The 27,336-nt window shown below is 54.3% G+C and overlaps 1 protein-coding gene across 4 annotated transcripts in view; it reads left to right on the plus strand.

The window, feature by feature from the left end:
- The window catches only part of GSE1 (Gse1 coiled-coil protein), a 417,816-nt gene that overhangs the window by 144,155 nt on the left and 246,325 nt on the right, over window positions 1-27,336 (plus strand). For all 4 annotated transcript variants that reach the window (XM_033128278.1, XM_033128280.1, XM_033128281.1 and 1 more), the window contains exon 2: window positions 11,684-11,864. In XM_033128278.1, the coding sequence (XP_032984169.1) occupies window positions 11,684-11,864 (181 nt within the window). The remainder of the gene's footprint in view (window positions 1-11,683; window positions 11,865-27,336) is intronic.

Below are 27,336 nucleotides of genomic sequence, written 5' to 3' on the forward strand. Positions count from 1 at the left end.
GTGTATGCGTGTGTGTGTGGGGGGGTGTTTGGAGAGAGAGAGAGAGAGAGAGAGAGAGAGAGAGAGAGAACAAGAGATTCTTTCTAATCTTTTCTTTTATTCTTATTTTTTAAGATTAAACTTAAAATCCTTTGCTGGCCAGATTCTTAGATTCTTGAATTATGTCTTCATATCATGAACCCATGTTTAGATTTTTCTCCAGCTGAAATGTCAGGGGCAAGAGGCCCAGAACTTTCCCTGTCTTGCTCACTGCTGATTCTCCAGTACCTGGCACAGTGGCTGGCACGGGGCAGGGGTCTGATAAATATTCTAAAACTAATCCCTAGTCTGTTTTGTTCTTCCATTCTCCCCCTGCCCCTGCACACCCAGCACAGCTCTGTGTTGAGAAAGGAGCTTTCGAACTTCAGGTGAATTGTCAGTCTCAACAGGTAAAGGTGTAGCCAACATGGAAATAAGTTGTACAGGTCATTTAAAAAATGTTAGTGTGCACAGCCAGCCCCTGCTACAGCGGGACATGGTATATTCTGTCTTTGGACTTGGCAATGAGCAGGAGGAAACTTGCTGTGCTGTGTGTCTGCAGGTGAGGGGCTCATCCTTGAGCTGGGCTGAAAGGCACGCGGGCAGGGTGGCTCAGAGGTCGTTTAGCCTGCTCAGCTCCTGGCTCTGCCCCCAGGCGGGTTACACAACTTTGCTGGCCCTCCATTTGCGTTTCCTTGTCTGGAAAACGAGGATGATAATGACACTGTCTACCTCACAGGTTGTCACAAGGACTAAGTGAATTAAAATATGTGAAAAGTACTTAAAACAGTGCGGAGCCCAGAGCATATGTGATCCCGTGTCTGTTATTCCGTTATTGCCGTTATGGTTATTATTCTTTCATATGCTGAATGGAAACCTCTTTGGCTGCTGAAAGATGACTCACCGCTGTATACCAGCACATCAGAATCTTTCGAAATTTTCTAGGACCTCCATTATGAAGGTGTTTTAACGTGTACATTTCAAGTCAACGTCTGGCTTTAGGGCACAGAGCCTGGCGATGGTGGTTGGTGGCTGGAGTACTAACGGCTTGTTAAGGGTCCAGCGACCTCTGCCCCCGAGCCTGGACGACACCCAAGACACAGTCGCATCGTCCGCCGTGGAGCTCAGAAGGGCCCATGGCGCTTTCCTGCTCACTGTCCCTCTGCAGGGGTTGTATTTGCAGGCCTGTGGGCACCAGCCTCCAGCCCGTTCCTGCTGCCTCCATGACACTGCCAGGCCCAGCCAAGCGGCAACCAAGCAGATGTGACACCCATGAGGCTGTTTGCTGTGGCTGTCTTCATGTTTCCACGATCCTGTGACAGAAACCCTGCCCCGGCGTTAATTTACATTATAGCCAGTGCACCTCGACGTGTGTTTTTAAAGGGTATAATTTCTATCAACTTCAATTAGAGCTATTTTTATTTTTGTCACCCTGAAGAATTTCCCTGCGGTTAAGCTGCCATTTTTCACTGTAATACCCCTGGCAAGGGCTGGGGAAAAAAATTAATAGTCTAGTGATCACTTAGCTAATGCACTGTCAGCGCTTGATAAACTGACTGCCCTGGGTGAGACGGCGCAGTTCTTTCCACAGTAATTATGTCATGTTCACCTGCAGCAGGCAAGGCCTCTTTGGTGGAGGCGCAGGGTCGAGCTGAGACCCCACAGAGCCCAGGGCAAAGCCCCAACCCTGGCACTTACCCTCTCCTTGGACTCTGTCTTTGCAATAATTTAAGATCACCAGGGCAGGCTTCTGTCCATCTTCTAGCTGTGTGACCTTTGACAGGTTGCTAAACCTCTCTGGTCCACATTTGGACAGGGAGTATGTCATGATGGTTACTGTTAATAAGCCACCTGACCTCCTCAGCTTGGGGCATCAAAGGAGGTGATGCCTGGAGAATGGGTGGGTAGGGGAAGTATCATAACTAGTAAACAGGGCGTCAGTTCACAAATGGGGGGTGTAGCCCCTGAATGGAGAGCTAGCAGCTAGAGCTCAGTGCAGACTCTGAAGATACAAGGAGGGAGCAGTGACGGGGCTATGGTAGGATGGGAGTCTGGGGTGAGGGCAGAGGGAGCCGCTGGACCTGTGGGGTTGACTTCCTCCACTTAAATCAGGCGGAGAGGCTGCCAGGCTGTGGCACAGCTACGCCATGGACCACTACTCCTCCACAATAAAAAGGAACGAAATATGCCCAAGAACCTGGGCGAAGCTCCAGGGAACTGTGCTAGTGGATACAGCCAAAGGGTTACACACTGTGTGATTGCATTTACATAACATGCTTGAAATGACAAAGCTCGAGAAATGCAGAACAGATTAGTGGTTGCTAGGCTTGGGGTCCAGGGCAGGAGGGAGGTGGGTATGCTTATCAAAGAGTGTCACAGGGATGCTGGTGATGAAACTTTCTGTACGGCGACTGGTGTGGCGGTGGAGACGGGACCCATATACCAGTGATAACACTGCAAAGGACAAAATACACAGGTGGACAAGGACAGGTCAAACGGGGGAAATCTGCATAAGATGGGCAAGTCACCAGGTCACCATCCTGCTGGTTACATTGTGCTATAGTTTTCTAAGATGTTACCATGGGGAGAAACTGAGTAAAGGGTAGGTGAGATCTTTCTGTATTATTGCTTACCACTGCATATGTGAATCTGCAAGCATCTCAACATAAAAAGTTCAAATTAAAACCAAAACCAAAATCAGGTCATATTTCTTCTTGGCTCAGACCTTTCTGGGCTCCCGTCTCACTTTGAATGAGAGCAAGAGGCCTGACAGGGTCCACAGGCCCCTCTGCAGTGTGACCCCATTGCTTCTCTTCCTCCTTTCCAGTCACACAGGCCCCCTTGCACACTTGCCTCAAGGCCTTTGCATGATCTGTTCCCTATGTCAAAAACACTGTTCCCCCACGCCTCCACATGGTTCCTTTCATAACTCAGATATCTCCTCCGTTTGCTGTATTTGGAACATTATGTCAGGGCTGGAGTTACAAGGTGCCATCCCGAGGGATGACAGTCAGGGGGGCAGACATGTCACCCCTAAATCTGTGGCACTAAGATGGTACTAATGAAAGTGGGCTGGAGAGTGTCCAGCTCCGTCTGGAGAGGAGCTGAGGACAGAGTCCAAGGGAGGGGGACAGACCCTTGGCTGAGGAGGAGGCAGAGAATTGGGGTGACATTTCCAGAAAGGGAGAGGCAGAGGGCATTGAGCTGTGGGAGGGGGTCTCATGGGCATCAACAGTAGCTCATGAGCAGACCCCCATGTTGCTTCCACCTAGATCCCTGAACCAAGTCTCGGCCCTGCCCGGGGAGCCCTCATCATTTTACAGATGGGGAAGCCAAGGCCCAGAGAGGTAGACTCACTTGCCTGAAGGCACACAGCTCATACGCGAGGGGTTAGGATTTGAGCTAAGCAAGCTGGTTTCTGCATCTCCCCTCAGCCCCTTCATGACACCTGGAGGGGAGCATGGAAGGAGATAGGTCCAGCAGTACAGGTGTATGTGTGGACACACTGTGTCCTTCTGCAGTCCCTCGGGGGGCCTCAGCTGGATTTAGATAAACCAGTAGGTCCTCTGCAGCCGCTCTGCCATCTGCTGTTTCTCCCAGCCCTGCCTCCGAGTCAAGGCTTGCCCCATAGACAGCGCTCTAGCCACACAGGCCTCCTGGCTGCTTCTAGAACAGGGATCAGCATACTGCAGCCTGTAGGCCACAGCCCACCCAAAGCCTGTGTTTGAACCGCCTATGAACTAAGTAAGAAAGAAAGGTTTTTACACTTTTAAATGGTCGCGGGAGGTGGAGAGGGAGGAAGAACAATATTTCACAACATGTGAATTTCAAATTGCTGTGTCCCTAAAGTGTGACTAGCACAACCTCACATTTTTCATTTTCATGTTGTCTAAGGTGGTTTTAGTACTCCAATGGCAAAGTTGAGTCAACAGAGACCATTTAGGCCACAGAGCTGAAAATACTTACTATTTGGCCTTTTCAGAAAAAGTTTGCAAAACATGCTCCTGCCTCAGGGCCCTTGTGCTTGCTGTTCCCTCAATCTGGGAACAAGTCTTCGTGCAAAGGTCCCCTTCTCAATAGGCCCAGCCTATGGAAAATTCTAACTCAACCCACCCACCCTCCTTCTTAGCTCCTTTTATTTGTCTTTGGCACTTCCTACCAGCTGATACATGAATATGTACGTATTTATTGTCTATCTTCTCCAACTAGCTCCTTAAGGGCAGGAATTTCTAACTTTTTTGTTTGCTGCCATATTCCAGGCTCAGTGCCTGGCACATAATAGGTACTTAGTAAATGTTTATTGGATGGATGGATGGATGGACATATGAACAGTTGGACAGAGAGGTGGGTGGCTGGGTGGGTGGATGCATGGTTGGCTGGATAGGTGGGTGGGTAGATGTGAGGTATGACAGATATGTGAAAAACTAGGCTGGGCCAAAGCACGTGGCTCTTGGATGCCACATAGAGGAGTCAGAACTTTGGTAAAGGCTTTTACACAGGGGTGTGGCAGGTTGAGTGTGGTGTTTTAGAAAGATTACCAGGCTCAGGCGTGGCTGGAAAGTGAGAGGAGATCAGTAGGCACCAGGAGGAGTGGGAGAGGGGAACCCCAGGAGAGTCGGGCAGTGATTGGTCTAAGCTCAGTCTAGCTCCCTCTGCCGGCCTCCAGGACGTGGCCCGGGGGACCCATGCCAAGTTCTCAGGCGACCTCTATATCTTAGAAGGTTCTTTCCCTACACCTTGGTTGGACCTGAGCTGAATTCCCCAGCGGCAGCCGCACGCTGTTTCCTGGCAGCCACGGGGAGGCACTGTTGCCTCTGGAAATAGTGAACTCCTCTGTCGCAGCCCCCTGCTCTGTCCCAGACCTTGTGAGGGACAGTTGGCTGCCATAGAGACTTCCCTTGAGGGAAGAGGCCAGGGTCATGCCTTCTAAAATGTTCCCTTCGGCCACAAAAACGTCAGAAGCTGGGCATGCCTGCCTTTGGCCAGCTTCTGATTGCCTGACTGCCGCTGAGAATCCTGCCAGCTTCCCTGTGGCCCCACTGTTCTCAGCCACACCTGCCCAGGTATGTCTCCCAAGGCTCTTACTACTATTAGGCACAAACTCCTGCTTTACGTATGGCTCTCAGGGGCATCATGCCCCACCTGCAGGCCAAACAGGGCAGGTGACTTACCCTTTCTGTGCCTCAGTTGCTTCAGCTGTATAATGGGGCCTAACAGTTCCTAACACTGCCATGTAAAGCTGCGACCACTGAAAGCCTCGACTATTTCTGCCCCAAGCCTCCTGCTTTAGGATCATCACCCTTCCTCTCTGGCTTAGAAAGAACCCCCAGTTTCAGCTGAACCCAGAGATTCTTTGGCCCCAGCAGCTCCCAGGTCTTGAACTAGGACTTTCTGGTTCTTTGTGGCAGATGGGGCTGGGCTCCCCTTCTTTCTTGAGCAGATACAGTCATGGGCTTCCTGTGTGTCAGGCCCACGCTGGGCTGCGTGAATCCTAACCTGGGCGTTGTCCTGACCATCTTGTGCTGTGGGCATGACTCGAAGCACCCCCTTTTCAGATGAGGAAGCTGAGGCCCAGAGACGTTAAAAAGCGCGCCCAAGACCACCCAGCTTGAAACCCAGGTAGTCGCTTCCACCCAAGTTCGTGCTCTTTCTCTTATTGGCCATAAAACTGCACCAGGCCCCTTTGTCTCCATGGCTTGGTTGCTGCCCTCCTGAGAAACAACCAGTACCTTTCTCTTGCCTAGATAGCCCGGGGGAGGTGCCCTGTGCCTGCTGGAAGGGTAAACAGGCTGGGCAGTCTCTGTCTTGTTCCTGTCCTCTCGGCCTCAGTTTCTCCATCTATGAAATGGGTTGGTCTTACTCCACCTGGCTTACCTGGCAGAACCATTGCAGAGCTCCAGGAGATGGTTCTGTGCACACTTTGCAGATCACCCAGGTGGAGAGTGATTACTGTTTCCATCCCCTTGCGTAGCTGCAGTGAGTCGTCACCTGTCCCGACTTGAAGCCAGGGACAAAGCCTTTTTATTTTTCTGAGCCCCGGCGCCTGTGTCCACTCAGGCTTCTGTTGTCCTCAGGGCTTGATGGGCCTCGTGCCTCCCTCCCTCACTCCAGCCCCTGAGAAGTGGGAGCACCTGGGGGGATTTGGGTGGGGAAGAGTTGGATCAACTGGAGCTGGCGACACCCCTCCCCATCAAGCACTGCAGCCGGAGCACCCCTAATTGCTGTCACAGATGTGGCAGCCACCAGCCTCTCTAGCATGATCTGCTGTGTTGCACGAGCTTAATTAGTCCCTGATTACTCATTTACTGGGTACTGTGTGTATTCCATATCTAATAACTTCCCAATTACGCCCGGTCTGTGCTGCACACTTACTAACCCTTAGTTGTCTGCTTATCGGGGCCTCTGCATTCGGCAGCTCCATCTCTCCCTGACCCGGAGCCTTATCAGTCCCTTTATTGCAATATTTAGAGTTCTCTGCTTGCTATTACAGAGCTGTGACAAGGAATTAAGGGGCGTAAAATACTGAGTTTTGGCCTCTGATGCACCAGCTTGCAGTCCAGAACAGGAAATCCCAGCAGAGTGGATTGAGCACCATGTGGGTGGGCTCTGGTGGGGACCAGGAAAGGGAGAGGAAGGACCCCCGTGGCAGGGCTGGCCCACATCCCCTTATTTCCGTTCCAGGCAGACGGCATCAGTCCTGGGCCCTACATGTCCCTGGCAGGTGGCAGAGGTCTCTGGCCAGCCTGGGAGGTAACCCAGCGGAGCCCACCCAGCCTTCCAGCCAAAGCATGCACCTGGCCATCGATGTTTGGGAGGGAGGTAGCTTTGCTCCCCAAACTTGGCTTCTTACCTGCGCCTGATTTTTCCTCGGGGTGAAAGAAAGGTGATGCTGTGTTCTTGTGTGCCTTTGGGGGTTCTGGCGTCTCGTCTTCTGTCTCCTACAGTCTGTTTCCTGTCACATTCACACTCTGGGTTCTAGATACTTGTTAGGAGACAACACTGGCTTGCATCCTCGCCTCTGACTTTGCCTGGCTGGGTGACCTTGGGCAGCTGACTGAACTTCTCTGTACCTCAGTTTCTTCCTCCACAAAGGCATTACCTGACCATTGTCTAGAGGCAGAAATTGAGGTCAGAGCTGTCATGACTTCCCTGTTACTCCAACATAGTTATGCCAGCAGCAACTCAGGACTCAGTCCCAGGTCTGCTCTACTCATGGCCAGCTTTCCGGAGCGAATCTTGAGCTACATTGGAAGAAAGAGAACATTCAGGGTGTTCAGGAAAGGGGGGTGCACACACCCCAGATCCTACCCTCCTGACTTCAGGGGACCCTGGATTGTCTCAGAGTTCCAGGCCAGCAGTTAGCAAGGGGCCTAGAAGGCAGCCCTGCCAGCTGGGGCTGACAGTGTGTGAGGCTAAGGCCGTGAGGCCTTCCCTAACATACACCCCTCTAGGCCTTTTGAGATTCCCCAGCCACTGTGCCCCTTTGACTCTCTTGTTCCTGATGCTTATGAGTCTGATCATGAGACCAGCTGCCATTTCTTGAGTACCTACTATGTGCCAAGTGCTTGACCCGAAATAGCTTATCTAATTCCCTCCACCATCCCGTTGGGAGGTAGGCAGTCACTGTATTTTCACTCCCGTTTTGCAGAAGGGGAAACTGAGGCTGAGAGAGTTTAAGTCACTTTGCTAAGATCTCCCAGCTGGGCAAAGTGGCTGTAAGGAGGCTGAGAGACGGAGACTTGCTGGGTACCTGGGAGGGAGCGGGAAACAGGAACACCCTCCAGTCTCTGCCAGAGAGGCTGCTGGAGAGAGAAATCCTGGGCCCTCTGTCCAGCGGCCTCTGGGCCGCTGTGGACCCTCAAACTGGAACTTCCCTTGTTTTTAAAAATACATGGTTTGCACATTATAACATGGATGAGCCTAAGGAGACATGATGCTGGGTGAAAGAAGCCGGACACAAAGGGCCACATATTGTAGGATTCCATTTACATGAAATGTCCAGAACAGGCAAACAAACAGAAAAGACATTGTGGTTGCCAGGGACCGGGGGAGGGGAATGGTGAGTGACTGCACATGGGTGTGAGGTTTCTTCTTGGGGTGATAGAAATGTTCTAAAATGGATTCTGGTAATAGTTACACAACTCCACAAATATAGCAAAAGCCATTGAATTGTACGCTTTCAATGGGTGAATTGTATGTCCAATAAAACTTTTAGAAAACAATAGAGCAGAGGTTGTCAGATGTGGGGATCTCATGAACTAATGCAGTTAATAAAATCAAACCAGGCGCTAACAACACGGCTTGGTGGTCCTCTTTGGAGCAGGGGATAGTGTGTGCCTTCTTCCCCACTCCACCCCCACGCCCTGAATCTACCTTGAGTCTATGCTTAGAGACCACTTATTCCCTGGAGAAAGTGTAACACTGTGAGAGCTCATTAGGATATCCAGTGGTGGGCTGCCATCCCCTTTTGTGCTAAAGAACCCTGGGAATTACCCCTCCTTTTGGCCTTTCCTCATTAACTAACACTCTAAACGCAGTGGCCCTGGTCCAGGGAAATAAAGGGAACAATAGCGTTTACCTCGCTCTGTTCTTGGGCCCCATGAGCTCTGAGATGCTGCCACTTTCCGGGGGTAGAGGGTGATGGGGAAATATATGTCCCAGGCCCAGTCCTAACAGTACTTTAAATTAAGACCAGCCCTGAGCTTGGAACTTGTGGCTCTGCTAGAGAAGACACCGTGAATGTGTTCGTACAAGCGTCTGCTTTTTATTAGACAGGAATTGTTGTAAATTCGGCTTTGAAGGGTGAGGAAAGGCAGCTCCCTGCCTCCATCTGATGGTCTGTCCGACAACCTTTGCCTCCACCTAAGATGAGGCTAGTGTGAGATAATCCATATTTACAGCACTGCGTGTGTGTGGCAGCCTTGCCCATCCACTCATATCGACCAAGCCCCCAGCCCCCGGAGTCCTGGGCACTGCTGACAAGTGCAGGAGAAGGAGGGTGAAATCCTTTTACTTCCAAGGAGAATCAAAGTGGGAGGAAGAGCTAGGTCAGAGGAGGGACTGGCATCGGTCCCCTCGGGTTTCTGGTATGCGGCTTGGCACGCAATGGTGCTAGCAAACATTTATATCTGGGCTGGGTAATATTCTAGAGTTTTACAGGTTGTATCAGTTATCCACTGCTGCGTAACAAACAGCTACCAATTTAGCAGCTTACAATGCATTCATCATCACAGCACTGCTGGGTCCTCTGCTTAGTGTCTCATAGGTTGCAAGTCAAGGTGTTGGCTGGGCTGCACTCACACCTGGTGGCTGGTTGGGGGAAGGACACATCTCCAAGTTTATCTGGGTTGTTGTGTCTGTGTGTCTGAGTGCTGCTATGAACATTCATATACAAGTTTTTGTGTGGACACACGTTTGTGGTCCTCTTGCATGTCTCCCTGGGAGTGGAATTGTAGGGTCATAGGATAACTTTATTGTTCACCTTTTGAGGAATCTCCAGGCCATTCTCCACAGTGGCTGCACCATTTTACAATCCCACCAGCAGTGTAGGAGGGGGTCACACAGTGCTCTAATGTATTTTTGATTAGTTGCCAACACTTAGTAATCATGAGAGTACAGCTTTTGAAAATGGATTCCCTGCCTCCTCTTGAAAAATCAGATCTGGCAAGATGGGGCTTGAGTAGCTCCGTGCAACCCCCCTGGTGTTGAGTGGGGCTGCCTTGCAATCTGACCCACCTAGTGCGTGGTTTATGGTTTACCCTCCTGGCCCCCATGGGGATATGTGTTTGAATCTCTTGTTCCTCCTGTCCCTCTTCCCTTTTAAAACCTGTTCCCTTTGAAGGCCTCATTCAAATTCCACCTGCTCCAGGAAGCCTGCCTGGATTTCCTCGACCCTTGGGGAGTTCTCCCATTCTCAAACTACTGTAGTGCTTGTCATCTGCACACCTTCTTGCCCAATAGTATTCTCTCTTCCATCTGCTGTTTTCTACTTTAAAGCTATGTAGCCCCCGCCCCTGATTGCTTTGTAACAGCCAAGTTTTTTCCCAACTGCTTAGGTTCAAATCCTGATGGTCCTGGAAGGGTCATCCTGTGACTAATGGCGGATGCAGCAGCTCTGTGTCTGGCATAGTTTTCCGAGATGATTAGGGCAAGGTTGCAAGAGCAGCTGAAGGCTGCCAGGGTGGGGTCTGTGCAGGGCTCCAGGGTCCCTGCCATGCTGACGGCCCCTCCTGAGTCTTGAGCAAGCCAGTGAGTGAATGAATGACGTGTGCTGGGCCAAGGTGCCGCCTTCTTCTGGCTCCAGCCTTAGCCGCCAGCACGCCTGTGGGATTTGTGGGGGCTGTGGTCTGGGCAGTGTCACCATATGGATCCCATAAATTAAAGCATTCCCGGAAACAAACGGTAAATTTATCCGTCTCTCGCATGGAGGGCTGGTGGAGCCTGTGCTCGCCCAAGGAATTCTGAGCCATCCATCTCTCTTAGGCACTTTGGTTTTATAGCACTAATCCACTCCCCGCTCCCGCCCAGGAAAAAAAAAAACGAAAGAAAAGAAAGAAAAAACTGGATCAACATGAAGTTACTTTTCTACAGCCATGCTGGCCCTAGAGCTCATAATCAGGAAGTGAGGGGACACCAGTCCTTGGGACTGGCCCCCAGGGAGCTGCAGTTAGTTGCTTAGGCCCTAAAACCCATGCAGGAGCTTAGCTCACCGCCTTGCCCACCACAGGGTCCTGGCCTCCTGCCCAGACCTCTGAGGTCAGAGGAGAGCCCAGGATCTGAAGCCCTGCTGACCTGGGTTCACCCCGCATTGGCGTCCTCAGACTCCTATTGCCCTTCTCTGAGCCTCAGTTTCCCCAGATGTGAAAAAGTGATGGGGCAGCCAGGAATAGTCATAGTCATAGAGACAGAAAGTAGAATGGTTGTCTCCAGGGGCTGGGGGAGGGATGGAGAATGGGGAGTTTGTATTTACTGGTACAGAGTTTCCATTTGGGATAAAGAGAAAGTTCTGGAAATGGATGGTGGTGATGATTGCACAATATCACGAAAGGACTTCATGCCACTGAATTGTACGCTTACAAATGGTCAAGATGGGGTGACCGGTTAGCTCAGTTGGTTAGAGCGTGGTGCTAGTAACACCAAGGTTGCCGCTTTGATCCCCGCATGGGCCACTGTGAGCTGTGCCCTCCTTAAAAAAAAAAAAAAAAAAAAAAAAAAAGGTCAAGATGCTGTATTTTGTGTCCTGTATATTTTACCACAATTTAAAAAATACAAAAAAAGGGTTGGAGGTAGCAACAGAATGGCTACCATGCAGGGTGAGCTGAAGATTAACTAGGTTAATCTTGATAACTGACTAGTAGGTAGTTATTACCAACTTCATGCAGAGCTGAGGGGGCTTGGGTAGAGATGGGGCCTGCGGGTAGAACCCCAGTGCCCAGCGACCAGCCTGGCAGCCCTGGGCAAGGTTTGCTGGGCGAGGAAGACACTCACACTGGCTTTACTAGGGACCGGCTCTCCACTGCATCGTGCCAGCCAAGCTGAGCCCCTGACTGCAAAGGCCAGGCCACCCTGGGGGAGGAGGTCTCCAGCAGCCCAGGGGCCCCACCCACTGGGCACCTCCAGGAAGGCCTGGCCAAGACTCACCATGTCTACCCTCCTGTCATTCCAGGTCACCACTGCGCCTCTCGAGGCACCGCCTGTTGTCCAGCCTCCTGCCCGGGAGCCCGAGCCCCGGCTGGGCGCCCCTGCAGAGAGCCTGCTCAGAAGCTCCAAGACTGCCCAGGAGCTGGGGCCAGCCCGGTGTCAGAAGAACAGCCTGGATGGAGCTGGACCGGACCTCCCGGGCACAGGTAAGGCCAGCTCTTTTGTATCTCTGGAAACTGAAATGGAGTGTGCTGCCCCTGGCAGGGAGGAGGCCCCCAAAGCCAGTGCAGGCTCAGAGTTCCACCCATGGGTGCCACATTCTGCGGGAGATGCTAGGAGCTAAGTCTCCTGTACCTGAGTTTGAATTGTTTTTCATGTTCCTCAGGGATTAAACCAAATAGTGGTTTGATCAGAATCCCTGCTTCTTGATACCACTCATCCTTTTTTCGCAGATGGCCTGTTTGTTGTACTGTATTTATTTATCTCTATTTCTATGGTATGCACTCATTCATTCTAAAAATGGTGTAGTGGAGACCCATGAATCCACTACCCCGCCCCCCAGGCACTAGACTGTTCATCGATCTTGATGCTCCACCCCACAAATGGAACCACCGTCTCGCGTCTGCTTTTTCTGTGGCACCTGAGTTTGCCTAAACATCCTCTGGCCTAGCTTTCCTGTTGGTTAGAACTCTGTGTCCCGGGCCTGGCTCCCCTCACTCAGCATTGCAAGGTGCACATGTGTTACCGCAAGCTGCCGTAGCACGCTCTTTTTCTCTATCATGTACTATTCCGATGTATTGCTCAATCCCTCGTGCGCCCACTCTCCCACCCCTGGCACATGAATGGCTTCTGGGTTTTGTAGTTGTGAATGTGCCGCATCATGGCACATGTCTCTTGTGGGTGTTACCCTCAGCTGGGCCAGAGGGGATGAGGGCATTCGGCTGGGGGAAGATGAGACTACCCACTAGTGTCCCATGTAGACGTTTCACGCCCACTTTACTAGCCGTGGAGACCCTGTCTGCCCATCTTGGCACCGTCAAACGTCTTCACTGTCCAGATGACAGAGAGGCTGGCCCCCTTCCTGAATGAGGGGCCTGAGAGTACGGATCCTGCAGTGTTGATTGTGGGGCTTGTGGACCCTGGGCTGGGGGCAGTGAGCGGAGTGACCTGGGGGTCGGACGCTTTAGCTGACTTTGGCATGTGCTAGACACCTGTGTTCTTACCCGGGAGGGTCCTAGAGCAGCCCCTGGGGCCATATTTCTGTCAACAAGACCCCTCACAGTGGGTCTCTGTGTGTGTATTGCCCCGTCACTGCCCCCTGAGAGGACTGAGTCCCAAGACCCCAGCCCACCTGCCCCTGTGCCAGCCCACTGGATGGGCAGCTGTCTGAAAGCACTGCTTGTTCGAGAGATGGGCCAGAGCTGGCAGTAGACAGGCTGGCAGGTGGGGGGACGGTGGGGGTTAGGGGTTGAGGAAGCTGGCCAGCTCTGCCCCTTAGGTCCTCAGGTCTGGGGCTTCCATCTGGGACATCCATCTCCAGGGCAACCCTAGTACCCCCCTCTTTTTCTCTGTGACATGGACTCACAAAGGGAAGGGGCTGGGCGTTGGGCCAGGGACGGACCCTGCTGACCAAGAGCTTATGGCTATGCAGCCCTCTGAGGGGCTTCCAGACCCTGGCAGATGGGTGTGGGATGGTCAGTTAGCAAAGAGGGGCCTGTGGGTGGTGGGCAGGGATGCTTTTGGGGGAGCCATTCCCCACAATCGCCCAGCCCACTCAGAGCCTTGGACAAGTGTCTTCTGTTCCATGCTTCAGTTTTGTCATCTGAGAAATGGCAGTGAAGGCTAATGGAAGTGCCTGGCTCACAGGGCTGGCATGAGAATTAAACTCACCAGGACATGAAGAGCGTTCAGCACAGGTCCTGGCAACCTGAGCACCCTTAGTGCTGGCTGCTGTTACTTGTAATTGCTAGTCACGCAGCTGGCGCCTCCTCCAGGCAGAGTGGAGCGTTTCTGAATCTGCTCCCCTGACCTCCCTTCTCCTTCCCAGCTGCCCCTCGGCTCTGGGTAATATTCTGTAAAACCATGACCCTTGGGGTCCCTACCCACCCCTCCCTGGGCTGGCACACACAAGGCCCAGCCCCCTGCCCTGGGGCTGCCTGGGGCAGGGCAGGGGCACAAAGCTTACGTCTGCCAGCTGCTCCCTGTCAGGCTGCAGCCCTGCCTGGAGGGTGGGGGGTGCAGCTTCACAGCCAGAGACCTGCCAGGAGCACCATCCCACTGTCAGGCCCCTCCCAGGGAGGCCGCTGCTGCTCGGAAACGTGACAGTGACTAATGGTTTATTCCACACCTGCCACCTCTCATTGGGCGGGCGGGCACAGCCCCCGGGCCAGCTGTGCACTGCCAGCTGGACGGCGAGGCGGGCGCAGGGGACGAGCATGTTTAGACACGAGGACACACACAGGCGCAGGGACACTCAGGGGCAGACACAGGCCCGGCAAATGCACCACATTCAAGGGTACCCACATAGACACACGGATACACAGACATGCAGAATCACATGCACACACAGGCCCCAGGACTCTGTTACACATACACACACGCAGCCCTATTGCTCCTGTCACTAGAGCTCTGAACCCCTCCCAGTCTCCCCACTGTCTGTCCTGCCCCCTGCAATGATAGCTCCCACCCAGGGCTGGCTGGGGCAGCTCCTTTTCCTGGGAGATGTGGACGTGTAGGTTGGGGGGTGCATCTGTTGCCTTGGGCTGTAAGTACCCATCACCGTCCATTTCTGACCTCCAGTTCCCTGAAAAAGTCTGATACGTGGTAACAGCAGACTTTGCCAGGGAAAGGAAGCTGTCACACCAGGAGCCCGTGTGCCAGGCCAGGTGGCTGGGCCTTGTGCCCCCAGGGACACCCATGGCCAATCTGCAAGGTAGAGGCTCTGTAGTTCTCAGGTACAGCATTCAGAGTACCTGCGTGGGGTGTGGTCAATTGCTGGCTGCAAGGAGTATATCTCTAGGGCTGCGGGGGCACTGGGGACCTCCAGGGCTGGGATTCCTCTGGCAGGCAAGGCTCGAACCTTGGAGTGACCACAGGTCTCCGGCTGGTTGGAGATGGGTGCAGCCATGAGGCAGCCTTCCCTTGTAGGGCGGTGAGCCCCCGGCTCAGCTTTTCCCAATATTCGTAAGCCTTTAGTCAGAGGAAGATCCATTTCTCATGTGTCACTCGCATGTGGTATAAAATCCAGTGAGAGGACACTCCTAATTTATCACCAACTGATGGGAAAAGGCATTCCTGAACAATTGTCTTTGTGCTGTCGCCGCCTCCTTGGGAGAGAAGCAACACCCTCTGGGAATAAACGAGGGTGTCGCTTGGTGTCCGAGACCCAGGTTCCAGTGTCTAAGTCTCAGCCCTGCTACTTCCCAGCTACAGAGCCTTGTGCAGGGTTCAGAGAATTCCCCATTTAGCTGCTCCAACTGCTAAGTAGGGGTGGTCCACATGAAACCTTCCTTATAGCATAGTATCCGTGACATGGGACGAACGCCGAGGGCTGCCATGCAAGGCAGCGCAGGTAGCACACCTCACAACTCCAGGGGGTGCCATTCTCGTTGCGTTCTCCGTGAACGTGCTCCCTGAATGGCCGTCAGGGCTGCCACGTTGCAGTGCTGAGTGCTGGTCCCATGGTTGTGCCGCATGGCTCCTAGGTGTCCTTTCTGAGCTATGGAACAGCTTCTAACGTGGTTAATAACATCCTCATCAACAGAGACAGTGGAAGTCACAAACCCCAGCAGGGATTGGAGTCGGGTCACAGACAACCAGGCCGAGATTGAGTCTTAAGTCACAGCTGTGTTCCTGGGGCCTGGAAGGTGAACATTTGTAGGAGCCATGTCCATCCGGGGCCTGTTTCCTGTTTCTCCTCCTTTCTTCTCTAGCCATTGTGTTTGAATGAGTCTTTGTTGGGTGTGATTAGGGTGCAGATGTCTTCAAGAGTTCAGAGCCAGACTCGCACTCCCTGAGTTCAAATCCTCCCTCTTCTCCTTCCGAGCTTTTATTAGGCAGACAACCTCTCTGTGCCTTGGTTCCCTCCAGTTGCTGTGAGGGTCCGAGAGTCGATCCACGTCCAGGGCTTAGTGCAGTGTCTGGCACATGGTAAGGGCAGGGAGTGCGAGCTGGTGACCATCCGAAGTCCTGGCCCCAGGAAGGCTTTTGTCTGTTTGTTGGGCAAACAGGCTTCTGGCTGGCTGGCCAGGGTTGGACCTCCTCCGCCAGGAAGGCAGGGCCTCCACTTGGGTACTTGGCTCAGGCCTTGAGAAGTTCTTGGCAGGCCTTGCTTAGAGCGGGTGCTGATGCTGAGTGCTTTGATGGAGGCGCTGGAAGACTCCTGCCCCCGCTGCCAGGCGGCAGCTGCTTGGAGGGCACACGCGGCTGGGTTTGGCTGCAGCTTCTCCAGCCCTGCGCGCGACCCCCCTTCTTCCCCGCTTTGATGGAAAGGCGCCGTATGCAGCTCGAGTGCCTCTCTGCCCCCTTCACCCCTCTCTCTTCCCTTGTAGGTCTCCAGCTGAGCTGCGATCCAAAGTCTGTTTTCTCTCCAACTAGCACCGTGTTTATCTTCTTGGGAACTTCTTGTAACGCTGGGGAGCTCAGAGCTTGCAAGTCAGGGCAGGAAGTTTAGAAGCTCAGGCAGCCGGAGAGGTTCTTTACTTGTAAGTCGATCTCTCCCCAGAAGCGTCTTTGAATGTTTAGCAGGGACTTACGTGCTGGGCCCCCTTCCGTGCGGGGCCTAAAGACCTTTTCCGCTGCTGTTTATGACTGCTCCTGTTTATCCAGGTCTGGTTGCTTTCAGCTGGTCTCTTGGCTAGTGTGTGACTCTGTGTGTCTGTCTGACTGATTCAGCTTTCCATGAAATAAAAAAGAATTTAACTTGGGCAATTTAATAAACCGATAAACTGAGCATTGACTTAAATGCAGCTCCTAATGGCACAAAGATAAAAGCAGCTCTTTATATCTAGCAAAATTACTGTTAAGAGGGTCTCTTTGCCCTGAAGTCTACTTTCTTTCCAAAGAAGTTTATGGTCAACATTTCAGGTGGCCAAGAAGAGGTCAGCTGAGCCACGGGCATGACTGTTTCAGGGCTCAGGGGAGAGTGTCTCGGGAGCAGTGTTGGGGGCCTCAGGAAGCTGGAGTCCTGTAATGGGGCACAGACCACCCCTCCAAGGGTTATTGCACTTGTGGCCCACCTGTCCACCATCCCAGCCATGGCCTCTACCTACCCACTACCCTGCTTTCCCCTTGACGGGGTTCAAGCTGAGAAGCTGGCACTTGGGGACCTGGGCTCTCACCGTTTGGCACCATATGGTTTTAATTGGCTTGAAGAACATCATTTGTAAGCCTTTCACTGTGCTCACACCGACTCTCACCCATCACCTTCTAATTAAGAGCAGAAACCATGTGAAAATCGGGCATCTCTCCCAGCAGCCCCTCCTTGTATCTTCACTATGATTCCAGTCCAGTGAAGTTACGCTTGCCCTTTTACGTGACTGTCTCCGCCTCTACACCGCCGTGTGTGTGCGTTTGCTCACAAATATCTATTGAGCACCTACACTGTGCCAAAGTGTTAGACACTGGGGGGCCCATCGGTGTACAAAAAGGATACAAACTCCTGCCCCCAAGAACTTCCATTTAAGAGAAAAACAAATGACTCAACAAATAAGCAAATAAATGTGTGATGCCAGGTGGTAACAGGTGCCATGAAGAAAAATAGGGTGAGAGACATGGAGACAGGAATGGTGGCCACAGAAGGCCTTGCTGAGGAGGTGGTCTTGGTTCCAGGCCAAGGGACAAGCAAGTACAAAGGCCCTGAGGCCTCCCGTGCTCAGCACACGTGCCATCTCCAGGAAGGCAGGGCCTCTAACTTACTGTCCTCTTCATCTCTCTGGCGACTCTTGCAGTGCACGTCATAGTTGCCTGATAGATCCTTGTTGAGTAAATCCAAGTTTTTAAGTCAGCTGGTACCGGGGGACAGGATGACGGGAGGAGGTAAAGAGAACATGAGGTTCTTGCAAGCAAAGGGGACGTGTGTCTTTCTGAACTTGCTGGGCGGAGGACTGATGTTCCAAGCAGGTCCTTGCTCCATACTCCTTTGCAGAACCTTTTTTGCCTGTCCAGGGCCCTGCTCTAAAATATAAAATTCTGGCAACTACAGGCTGCCTGCTTTTCCTCAAGGTTTCAGTGTGATCACACTGGGCTCAAGGCCACGTCAGAGTTTCTTGTGAATGATTGGTCCATTCTCCTCCCTACCCTCTGGACTTGGATGAGTGTGGGGAGAGGCTGTGAACGCCCTAGATGGCACACGTAGAGAAGAGCGTTGATTGAGCAATTGCTATGTGTCGGGTACTGTGCGTCTGGGAGCAATTTTTTTCTTAGTTGTATTAGTTTCCTGGGATGGCTATAACAAGTCACCACGAACTTCGTGGCTTAAAGCAACACAAGTTAATTACCTGGAAGTCAGAAGTCTAACACAGGCCTCCCTGGGCTACAATTAGGCTGTGGGCTGGGCTGTGTTCCTTCTGGAGGTTCCACAGGAGAATCCGTTTTCTTCCTTTTCCATCTAACAGTGGCCGCCTGCGTTCCTTGGCTCATGGCCCCGCCTCACCAAACTCTCTTACTTCTGTCATCACACCACCCCCTCCTGCCTCATGCTTATAAGGACCCTTGAGATGGCACTGGACCCACCCAGATAATCCAGAAGAATCTCCCATCTCAAGGTCCATAACAAACACCGCTGCATAGTCCCTTTTGCCATGTAAAATGATGCAGTCACAGGTTACAGGGATTAGGACATGGACATCTTTGGGAAGCCATTATTTGACCGGCCCCACCAGTCATTCTGCTGGCTGAGCTGGCCGTATGCAGCCTGGGGGATGTGGAATCCATGCTCCTGACTGAAGAACAGGAAAGCTGGTGAGGACTGTACCAGGAGATAGAAAGTTACTGAGCACTGCCTCTGCACCAGCCACCGTTGTGGGGGCTTTGCCAGGACTGGCCCCTCAGGGCTCACAGCTATGCTGCCAGGAGAGACCGGTTCAGCCCGGTTCAGCCCCAACAGGTGCTCTCGGGGCCACTCTGGGTCAGCTTATTACGCTTCTGGAATGTGGGGGTGATAACAGAACCTTTCTCATGGGGCTGTTTCTGTGAGGATGACCTCAGTTTTATTAACCAGCACAGTCAGAATGGGGATGGGGGTGCCCAGGCCACCCTGACTGGGAGTGTCCTAGGAGGGGCTGAATGCTCACCCACTGCAGAAGGTCCTAGGTGCAGTTTGGCGTTGGCCCAGCAGGTGGTGCAACAAAGCACTGGGACCGCAGCCTAAGCCACAGCCCTTGGGCTGCCCCTACCCCGTCTCCCTGCTCTGCTGCCCACCCTGGCTGTCGGGGAGGGGATTCACCCCAGAGACCCAAATAAGGCTCTCGCCTAGCCTCCCTCCACCGCACCCCATGAAGTAGCCTGTAGGCCCACTTTTGGGCACACTGGGTGTCTCCCTGGGCCCAGCTTGTGCCATAAGGCAGCTGAGCCTTGGTCACCACCCCCAGGGAATGCCTATCCCTCTGTCCCCAAATACACGAAGATCGCATCTTACAAGAAGCAGGATGGCAGAGGAAGTGAAATGCAGGTAGGGGGGCTCCAGAAAGGAGGCAGCTCTTGAACTGGGTATCTAGACCCTTGTAGGGCAGAGAGGGGGCCCCTCAGGGAGGAGACCTGAGAGCTAAGACCCCGATGATAGGCTTCTTCCCTCCCCCACTTTTCTTCATTCACCTCTTCAAGTCTCTGCAGGGCACCAGAGACCACAGGCCCGGGTGGGCCGCCCCCAGAATTCCCCGCAGAGCCCATGACCCCCCCTGCCTCTCCCTGCTCAGCAGCCCCCTCCTCTCCAACAGGGCCTGCCCCCGCCCCTGTTCCAGCATTCTCCTTGCCTCCTCTTCCCCATTGCAGCGCCTGAAGCCCCTTCGTCCAAGGCATGAAGCTGTCCGCGGCCCTTTCTCTCTGGCTTGCCCTTGGGGTTGCAGACTTCCGGGAATGCCTTCGCGGAGGGCTCCTGCTGTTCGGGGGTCATCAGAGTAGCTACTGGACAGGTGCCCGGTGCCTAGCAGGTGCTCAGAATAGACTGTTGAATGATTATATGGATGAAGAAGGATGCCCTTGGTGGGTCATGTGTGAGATATGCCCCCCACCTCCCCTGGGATCTGGGGTCCTCTCTGCTCCCCAGGGCATAGCAGTTCTCCCATGTGCAGTAAATACCTCGGTCCACTGGGTTCTCCTGGGAGAAGTACAGGCCAGAGTTTTCAGGGAAAGCAGGAAGTGGCCGTGCAGCTCCCAGCTCCCGCCACCCTCCAGAGCCCGCGGGCTTCTGCCTGTAGCTCGGGGTGTGTGCCAGCGGGTGGAGGTTAGGGGGGCAGGAGGAGGGCCTGCCGCGTGCCTGCCCCTGTGGTTGTGCAGTGGTTTGTTCTCCCTTGCTCGCTCTCTCTCCCTCTCAACTCACTTCTCAGGAGTTTGCTCCTGAACCTGAACTGTAGACCCAAGAGAGAGTCTCTTTTTGCTCCTCCAGCCACTGTGCCACCCCCGTCACCCCTCCCCAGGCCAAAAGGAGCTGCTCCGAGGCAGCCAGGCCAGGCCAGGAGGCCAGGGCTGGGATAGTCAGTTCTCATGGACCAGAAGAGCCCCGAGTGGAAAGTGTTCCTGCCGGGTGAGTCCCCCAGGATGGCCCCACGCCGGGCCGTGGAGGGGGGTCGTGGGTCCTGGGACGGTGCCCAGACTTCCGGAAGACAGAGTTGGGGGGAATCGAGTGCTGAGCTGTGGCTCGTTGAGCAATGCGTGTCCTGGCTTCAGGGGCACCACAATGCATGTGTGGGGCATGAGCATGGCCCAGCAGACAGACATGATGTCCTCAAGTACCCTCGTCTGAGCCCAGAGGGACCTTAAGGAGGCGTGGCCGAGCACTGAGGCATGGCAGCAAGTGCCGCAGCCCCTGGGGGCCCTCCCTGGGCATGTCCCCAATGCCTCTGCCATGGGCAGCTCCCTCCTCCCACTGTGTCATTACAGAACACAGGCTGGCACGGGGCCTGGCACCAGGTACCTGTGGGTGAGCACAGGTGAGCCTGACATCCTCCCAGCTGCCAGGGGCAAAGGGCAGAGGTAGCTCCCTGGAAGCCCACAGAGGTCACTAAATCCACGGTCCTTTCCTACACAGGAGGAAACTGAGGAACAGAGAAGGCAGTGCCCCTGCCAGGGCCTACCCAGTCACCAGGGACAGAGCAGGGTCTAGAACCTGGATGAGCTGTCTCCCGAGCCACCTCCTGCTTCTAGAAGTGGGCGGAAAGGGCAGGAAGGGTCAGGAGAGGAGTCAGGTAGATCCAGGAGGTCAGGAGCAAGGGGAACACATGTGGTGGGGCTCAGCCTCCAAGGAGACCTTGGGAGGGCACAAGTGTGCACCCCACAGGTGACACAGAAGCCCCAGAGCTCCTCGTTTCCATACTAGGTGGGGTATGAGGGCTCCTCCACCTCCCCCTTCCTCCCATCACAGCCAGCTTCTTGGTCAGCACAGGTGACTCTGGTCCTGAGCCTCCACTCCTTGGCTTGGATTTAATCTGAATAAGAAAGGAGCACTGACAATGGAAGCACACTGCCCTGCCCATCCACAAGCATGCCGGCTGGCAGATAGTGAGCTTTCTGTCCCAATAGTATGCAAGCAGGATCTGCCAAACCTGTTAGAGAGGTTGGAGAGGGCTAGAGGTCAGATGGGACAATCTTCCTTCCGCATCTCAGATTCCAGGTCCCTCCTCCTCTGTGCACCTCCTCTGTGAAGAAGGACCAGAGCAGCTGGTGTTTAGCAAGCACCTACTGTATACCAAGGCTCTGCCACACTTGACAGACGCCAGTTCATTGAATCTTCACAAGAGTCTGTGACATAGGTGCTGTTCTTCCCCCCATGTTCCAGATGAGAAGATTGAGGCACAGAGGGGTCAGGTGACATGTCAGTGGTCACTGGGCAGGTCAGTTGAGCGGCAGAACTGGGATGCAAAGTGGGGCACAGAGCTTGTGTCCTGAACCACCATGCAAGATAAGATGTGTCCCCAGTTACAGGAAATCCAACCCCATTTGGGAAAATGTTTCTTGAACTTTAAGAAGTCCAGAAGGTTCTCCAGAAGAGCTGCAGGGCTTTGGCTAGGAGGACAATGGGCTGTCGCTTTCCAGGCACCAGGTCCTCTACCAGGCCAAGGACAGCTCCAGACTTGCCAGGACAGGCAAGTGCCAGGCAATGAGGAACCTGTGGCGATGGGAGGTGGGGCACCTTGTCCACCCAGGGAATGCTGGGGCAGTACCTTTGGGTCCCGTCTGCCTCATGGGTGCTAGGTGGGCAGCCAGGGACCGTCGGGGGCTCTCTGCTTCCATCATGCAGGCACAGCCCCAACTCTGGTCCCTTCTTCGTTCCGTTGGCTGGCCAGGCTGGCCCCACCTGCTTGCCCACATGGCTGGTAGCAAACTTGCCCCAGGCAGCCCAAAGCCCCATTCCCCAAACTGCCCGTACCCGTGCCTGTACTTTCTGGGATCCAGACCATCTTAAACAGAGGAACAAAGCTGAGCACTCGCCTGGGCTGTAGGCATAGGGCCTTGGTAGGCGGTATCTCCTTTCTTCCAGGTACAGCTCAGCCCTGACTCTTCCAGGAAGCCTTCAGTGATTGCTCCATCCTCAGGATCTCTCTCTCTCTCTCTCAGTCTCTCTCGCTCTCGCTCTCTCAATGTTATGTCTTTTTCCGAGCTCCAGAGTGGGAAGTGAGCTTACATGGCTTTAACTGGCTCTAAACTGGGGCAGGTTTGCGAGCGTCGGAGGCATTATTATTTACTAGGTGGTGATGTTTGGTGAACACTGGGACTGTCCCCAGCAAACCACGACATACGGTGGCCTGGCTTATAACACCATCACTGGCCATTTGGGTGTTGCCTTCTCTGGTTATTTCTCTTTCTTGTCAAATAAACAGGCATAAATGCGAAGGTGGAAGGAGGGAAAGAGAAAGGAAAGATGAAAAGCACAGGCTCTCGTGTCTGCTACTTTCTAGTGGAGCCTCAGTTTGCTCATCTGTGAAGTGGGGGTGCGGGGGCAGCTGTTGCATAGAGTCACTGTGAGGGTCAAATAAGGCAACGTGCATAGCAAACATTCAATCAGAGTATCGTTGTTGCTGGTAAGTGCCCTGTCCTCGCCTGCATCCTTCTAGCACCAAACTAGTATCAGGCGGACCTCTGATGTGCTGATTGCTGCCTTCAAGAGGGTGTGTACACAGTAGGTGCTCAGTAAATATTTCTAGAATAGGTGGATGGGTGGGTCATGGAAGATGGATGGGTGGAAGGATGGATGGATGGATGGATGGGTCGGTGGGTGCGTGGGTGGGCGGGCGGATAGATGCGTGGGTGGGCGGAGGCTTTACTGAATGAAGTAAGAATGCATGCTGGGTCTCCTTTCTTCCCAGGCAGGCCTGGGACCTTGGCCCACTGGTGGCAGGCAGCCAGTGGCAGGCGTAACTGTGCTTTTGTCCCCATGGCCCCCACGGTCACCTGCTGCCGCAGCAGAGCCAGTCTCTCTCTCAATCTTCTCCATGAGCTGCACGCCCTGGCTGCCTGCCAGGCCTCCCTCTCGCCCTCCCTCCTGTCACCTCAGGACAGATAGGTCAAGTGGGTTTCCAGATCAGCAGCTCCTTACGCTGTCTCTCTGGGGACTGTGTGTGTGTGTGTGTGTGTCTCTGTGAGTACGTGTCTGTGTGTGTTGGTGTGTGCATCCAGCAGGCGCAGCAGGCGAGGTGGCCTCTGTGGTTTGGGCTGAGGGAATTAGTAAGCAGACAGTGGCTTTGGCAGCCGGCCAGGGCCACCATCCCTGGAGGGTGGGAGGGGTGCAGACGTGACACACTTGACCTGCTGGTTCAGTGGAGGCTGTGGAGAAAGAGGTCCCTGAGGCCGGCTTTCCGGGACCCTAAACCCCTCCCCCACTGCCACCCTGAGGCCAGAAGAAGGGCCTGGTCTTCTGTGGGGAAAGGACAGATGAGTGTCCAAGGGCCAGCCTCTCTGCCCCTTCACCTCAGTGACGGTGGCACCACACCCTTCCTTATGGGGGATAAGAGACCATCCCAGACACCCCTTGATTCCCAGATATGATGTGAAAAGTGGGGCTCTAGACCTGGCTGGCCTGGGTTGGAATCCTGGCACTGCCATTTAGAGCTGTGTGACCCATGGACACACTGGCTAACCTCTCTGGGCTACTTCCTGACACAAACCTTGCTGGCAGGGGCTATGAGGATGGATTGGGTCAGGGCATGAAGCCCTCAGGACAAGCCAGCTCAGCCGTGTGAGCTGTCAGCACCCTGGTTGTCACTGTTTCCATTATCGTTGCTGTTCTTGTCTGGGAGCATCTGAGTCCCAGTGTCACCTCCTGGACCACCCACAGCCCACCTTCTTCAAGTGGGGAGAAACGCAGGAATCTCAGGACGCTGACTGGGCCAGGGAGTACTACATTTGACCTTTACTGGGCAGGCCCCCTAGGTGACACACAGCCACTTCATCCAGAATGGAGTAAGTGCTCTGAAATCACCAGAAAATACCATCCTGGGGGAGCTCCCGGCCATCCTTCCACACCCCCGGCATCCTGGCCTCTGCCCCTTTCTCCAGTTCACCCAGCAGGAAACAGGAAGGAAAGGAGCATTTACTAAGTACCTACTGCATACCAGCTCTCAAGCCATTAGCCTGTATTATGGATAAGGAAACTGAGTCTCAGGAAAGTGAGAGGCTTGCCCCAGATATACGTGGGGCCTGGGACCAGCCCAGCAACTCTGGTGCAGGAATCCCTACCAGAAACCAATCTCCACACTCTGAGTTGGCCTCCCTCCCTCCCCCTTGGGCCTGAGCAACTGCCCCCTAAGCCATCAGGGTCCCCCAGGGCTCCTCCCGCACCATAGAGCAGGTGTGTTCTCCCTGGCTCCTTGCCCCCCACTCCCAGGAAGCAAAGCATGGTGAGATGGCTGACAGCACAGTCTCAGGCATCAGGCCACACTGGCAGTTCTGTGCACCCTCTGAGGCTCAGTTTCCCCATCTGTAGAAAGGGGATGATTGAGCATCTCCTTCTTCTCTAGTGTTGGGAAGGCTGGACTGTCATGTGTGCTGCTGCTGCTGCTGTAGCCCTGCCCTTTGGCCACCATCCCTGGCCCCCATCCTGGGGGACCGCCCTGGCCCCCCCCAGGGGCTGGTCTAGGGTGATTTTGATGGCTGGGTGGGCTGGTCTGGCCGCCTCTTCTCCCTAATGGCAGGTTTGGGCACAGACAGAGCCTGTGGCCTGGCAGTGTGGGGTGGTGGCTCTGCTCCCACCCTCCCGCCTTGTGGTCCCGGCGGGGACACGTGAACACAGCCTGGCTCTGTTCTCGGAGCTGTGGGAGGCAGGCTGTCACGGCTGGGAGCCAGGAACTGGAGGTGAGCCCAGGAGTGGGGGAGGGGTGGCCTGTGTCTGTGCCCTTCCCCCTCAGTGCCAGGAACCTGCCAAGCCACAGGTGCCCCCACAGCACAAGGTATGAGTGGGGGTCCTGCTGGGGGGAGGGCTGGGGCTGGGTGACGGGGACACTGTGACGGGGAGTGGAGGATAGAAAGGAGGGGTTCTCTTGGAGGGAGAGCTGCCCCTCTCTGTTCTGGGGAAAGAGGTTGTGTCCAAGGTAACAGAGGTCATCCACCGCGCCCACGGCCACCATCCCCGAGGCTAGGGGCACACTGGGTTTCCAGACGGCTCCTGCTATCGTGCAGGCCGTGCACTGCACAATCTCGGGGGGCCATTCGGGTTGACTTGTGCAGTGGCCCAGGGCCTCCCATCTTCTCCACCAAGCACAGTTTGATTTTCAGTTCTGGAATTCTGGTCATCTTTGATCATAAGCCTGGAATGTTGGTGGGGGTGACGCGTGTGAATAAGTGTGGATGATGGGGGCCCCCATGGTGGGCTGCACATGCAGTGGGGGTTTGGGGGTTGCAGGAAGCCGTGTCCATCCCTCAGAGGTCAGAGGGACATCTGCGTGTCTCTGAACATCCCGCGCACCCATTCTCCACAGGTATCCCTGTAACGTGAGAACGGCAGAGGTACCATGCCCCCCTGCCCCCACCCTATTCCCTCCTTTGCCTCCTTGCCAAGATATGAAATCTTAACTCAAGGGCTCACATGTGGGCTGCTGGCCAAATAGAACCTGGGAAGAGAAACACCAATCAAAACGTCTCCCCACTGTGTGACCTTGGGCAAGTTACCTAACCTCTCTGTGCCTTAGTGTCTTCATCTGAAAAGTGGAGGTAATAATACTATGTACCATAGGGTTGTGGGTGGATTAAATGAGATAATGATGGAAAGCACTTGGAGCAGGGACAGCGAGTAGAAAATGCCAGTTGCTTCTTACTCCAAAGGCCCTGGGTAGAAACTGCCAGTTTCTTTCTTTCTTCTGACACTTGGCGGTCCTGGCAGGTAGGAGGCTGGGGCTCCCCCACTTGTGCCCTAGGGGTGGCAGGGCAGCAGGGCTGCGCCCTGGGGGCATAAACACCTGCAGGGTTGCAGGGAAAGGCCTCCCTCTCTCGCTCTCAGGGGGGAGGCGAGGGCCCCCCTTGCCCCGGCCTCCTTGCCCATCTCTCCACACTTCCCCCAGGGGCATTGTGCTGGAACTTCTCTACTGGTCCAGAGGAAACCGCAGGCTCTGCCGTGGCACTCACCCTTATCTCAGGCCTGTGCAGACGGCCCTGTCCCTAGGAAAGGGCTTATCAGCCTGGTCATCTGTGCCCCGCAGGCCTAGGAACACGGTGGTGTGGTGGATTTCCCTGGGAATGGAAAATCATTCTCCTGGAGGTCAGGATGAGGCGGGGCAGGGCGCGGAGACAGGGAGGGGCCAGTGGAGGTCAAGGCTGTCTAGCTGGCTCTGCCATGGCCCCTTCCTCCGTGGACGGCGTTGGGATGGTCCGGAAGGACCAAGCTTCCAGGCTCCCTGTTCACACTCCGTGATGTTCCGCGGCCGAGAACTTGGTGCCCTCTACCCGGCTGCCCGGCCACTCCAGCCATTTTGGATTTGGGGTTCTGGCTTTCCCAGAGCACTCGGGGCCTCCGCCTGCATCTGGAGCACGTGGAAGCTGGGGAGCCCATTTCAGGACCGTGAGCCATGGAAGCCTGCCCAGCTTCCCCGATCCCCCCTAAGGGCCACGGAGGACCCCAGGTCTCCCCAGTTATAAGAACATGTATATGTTGAGTTCTTACTAAACAGGGAGGCCCTACTTTCCATGCTTTGTATGAATTCACTCTTTGACTCCTCCACTGGCCTCTGATGAGGCAGGCGTACTTATTAAACCATCTTAGAGACCAGGAAACTGAGGACTGGGCAAAGCTTTGCACCCTGTGACCTTGTGCACACCCTGAGTCTCTGGGTGTGCTGAACAGGCCACTTGGGGATGGAAAATGGCCATCTGTCCCCTTTTGCCCCTTTGGTCCCCAGCCATCTGGCTACCCTAGTGCCAGTCTGCCATCTTCTAGGACTAGAGAATTAGAATATCCAGGTTCTGATCCCAGCTCTGGCACTCACTGGCTGGCAAACCTGGACAAGCCCCCTAGCCGTCCGGGCCATGCAGGGAGCT

Source organism: Rhinolophus ferrumequinum, chromosome 15 (assembly GCF_004115265.2).
Source record: "Rhinolophus ferrumequinum isolate MPI-CBG mRhiFer1 chromosome 15, mRhiFer1_v1.p, whole genome shotgun sequence".
Classification (NCBI taxonomy): domain Eukaryota; kingdom Metazoa; phylum Chordata; class Mammalia; order Chiroptera; family Rhinolophidae; genus Rhinolophus; species Rhinolophus ferrumequinum.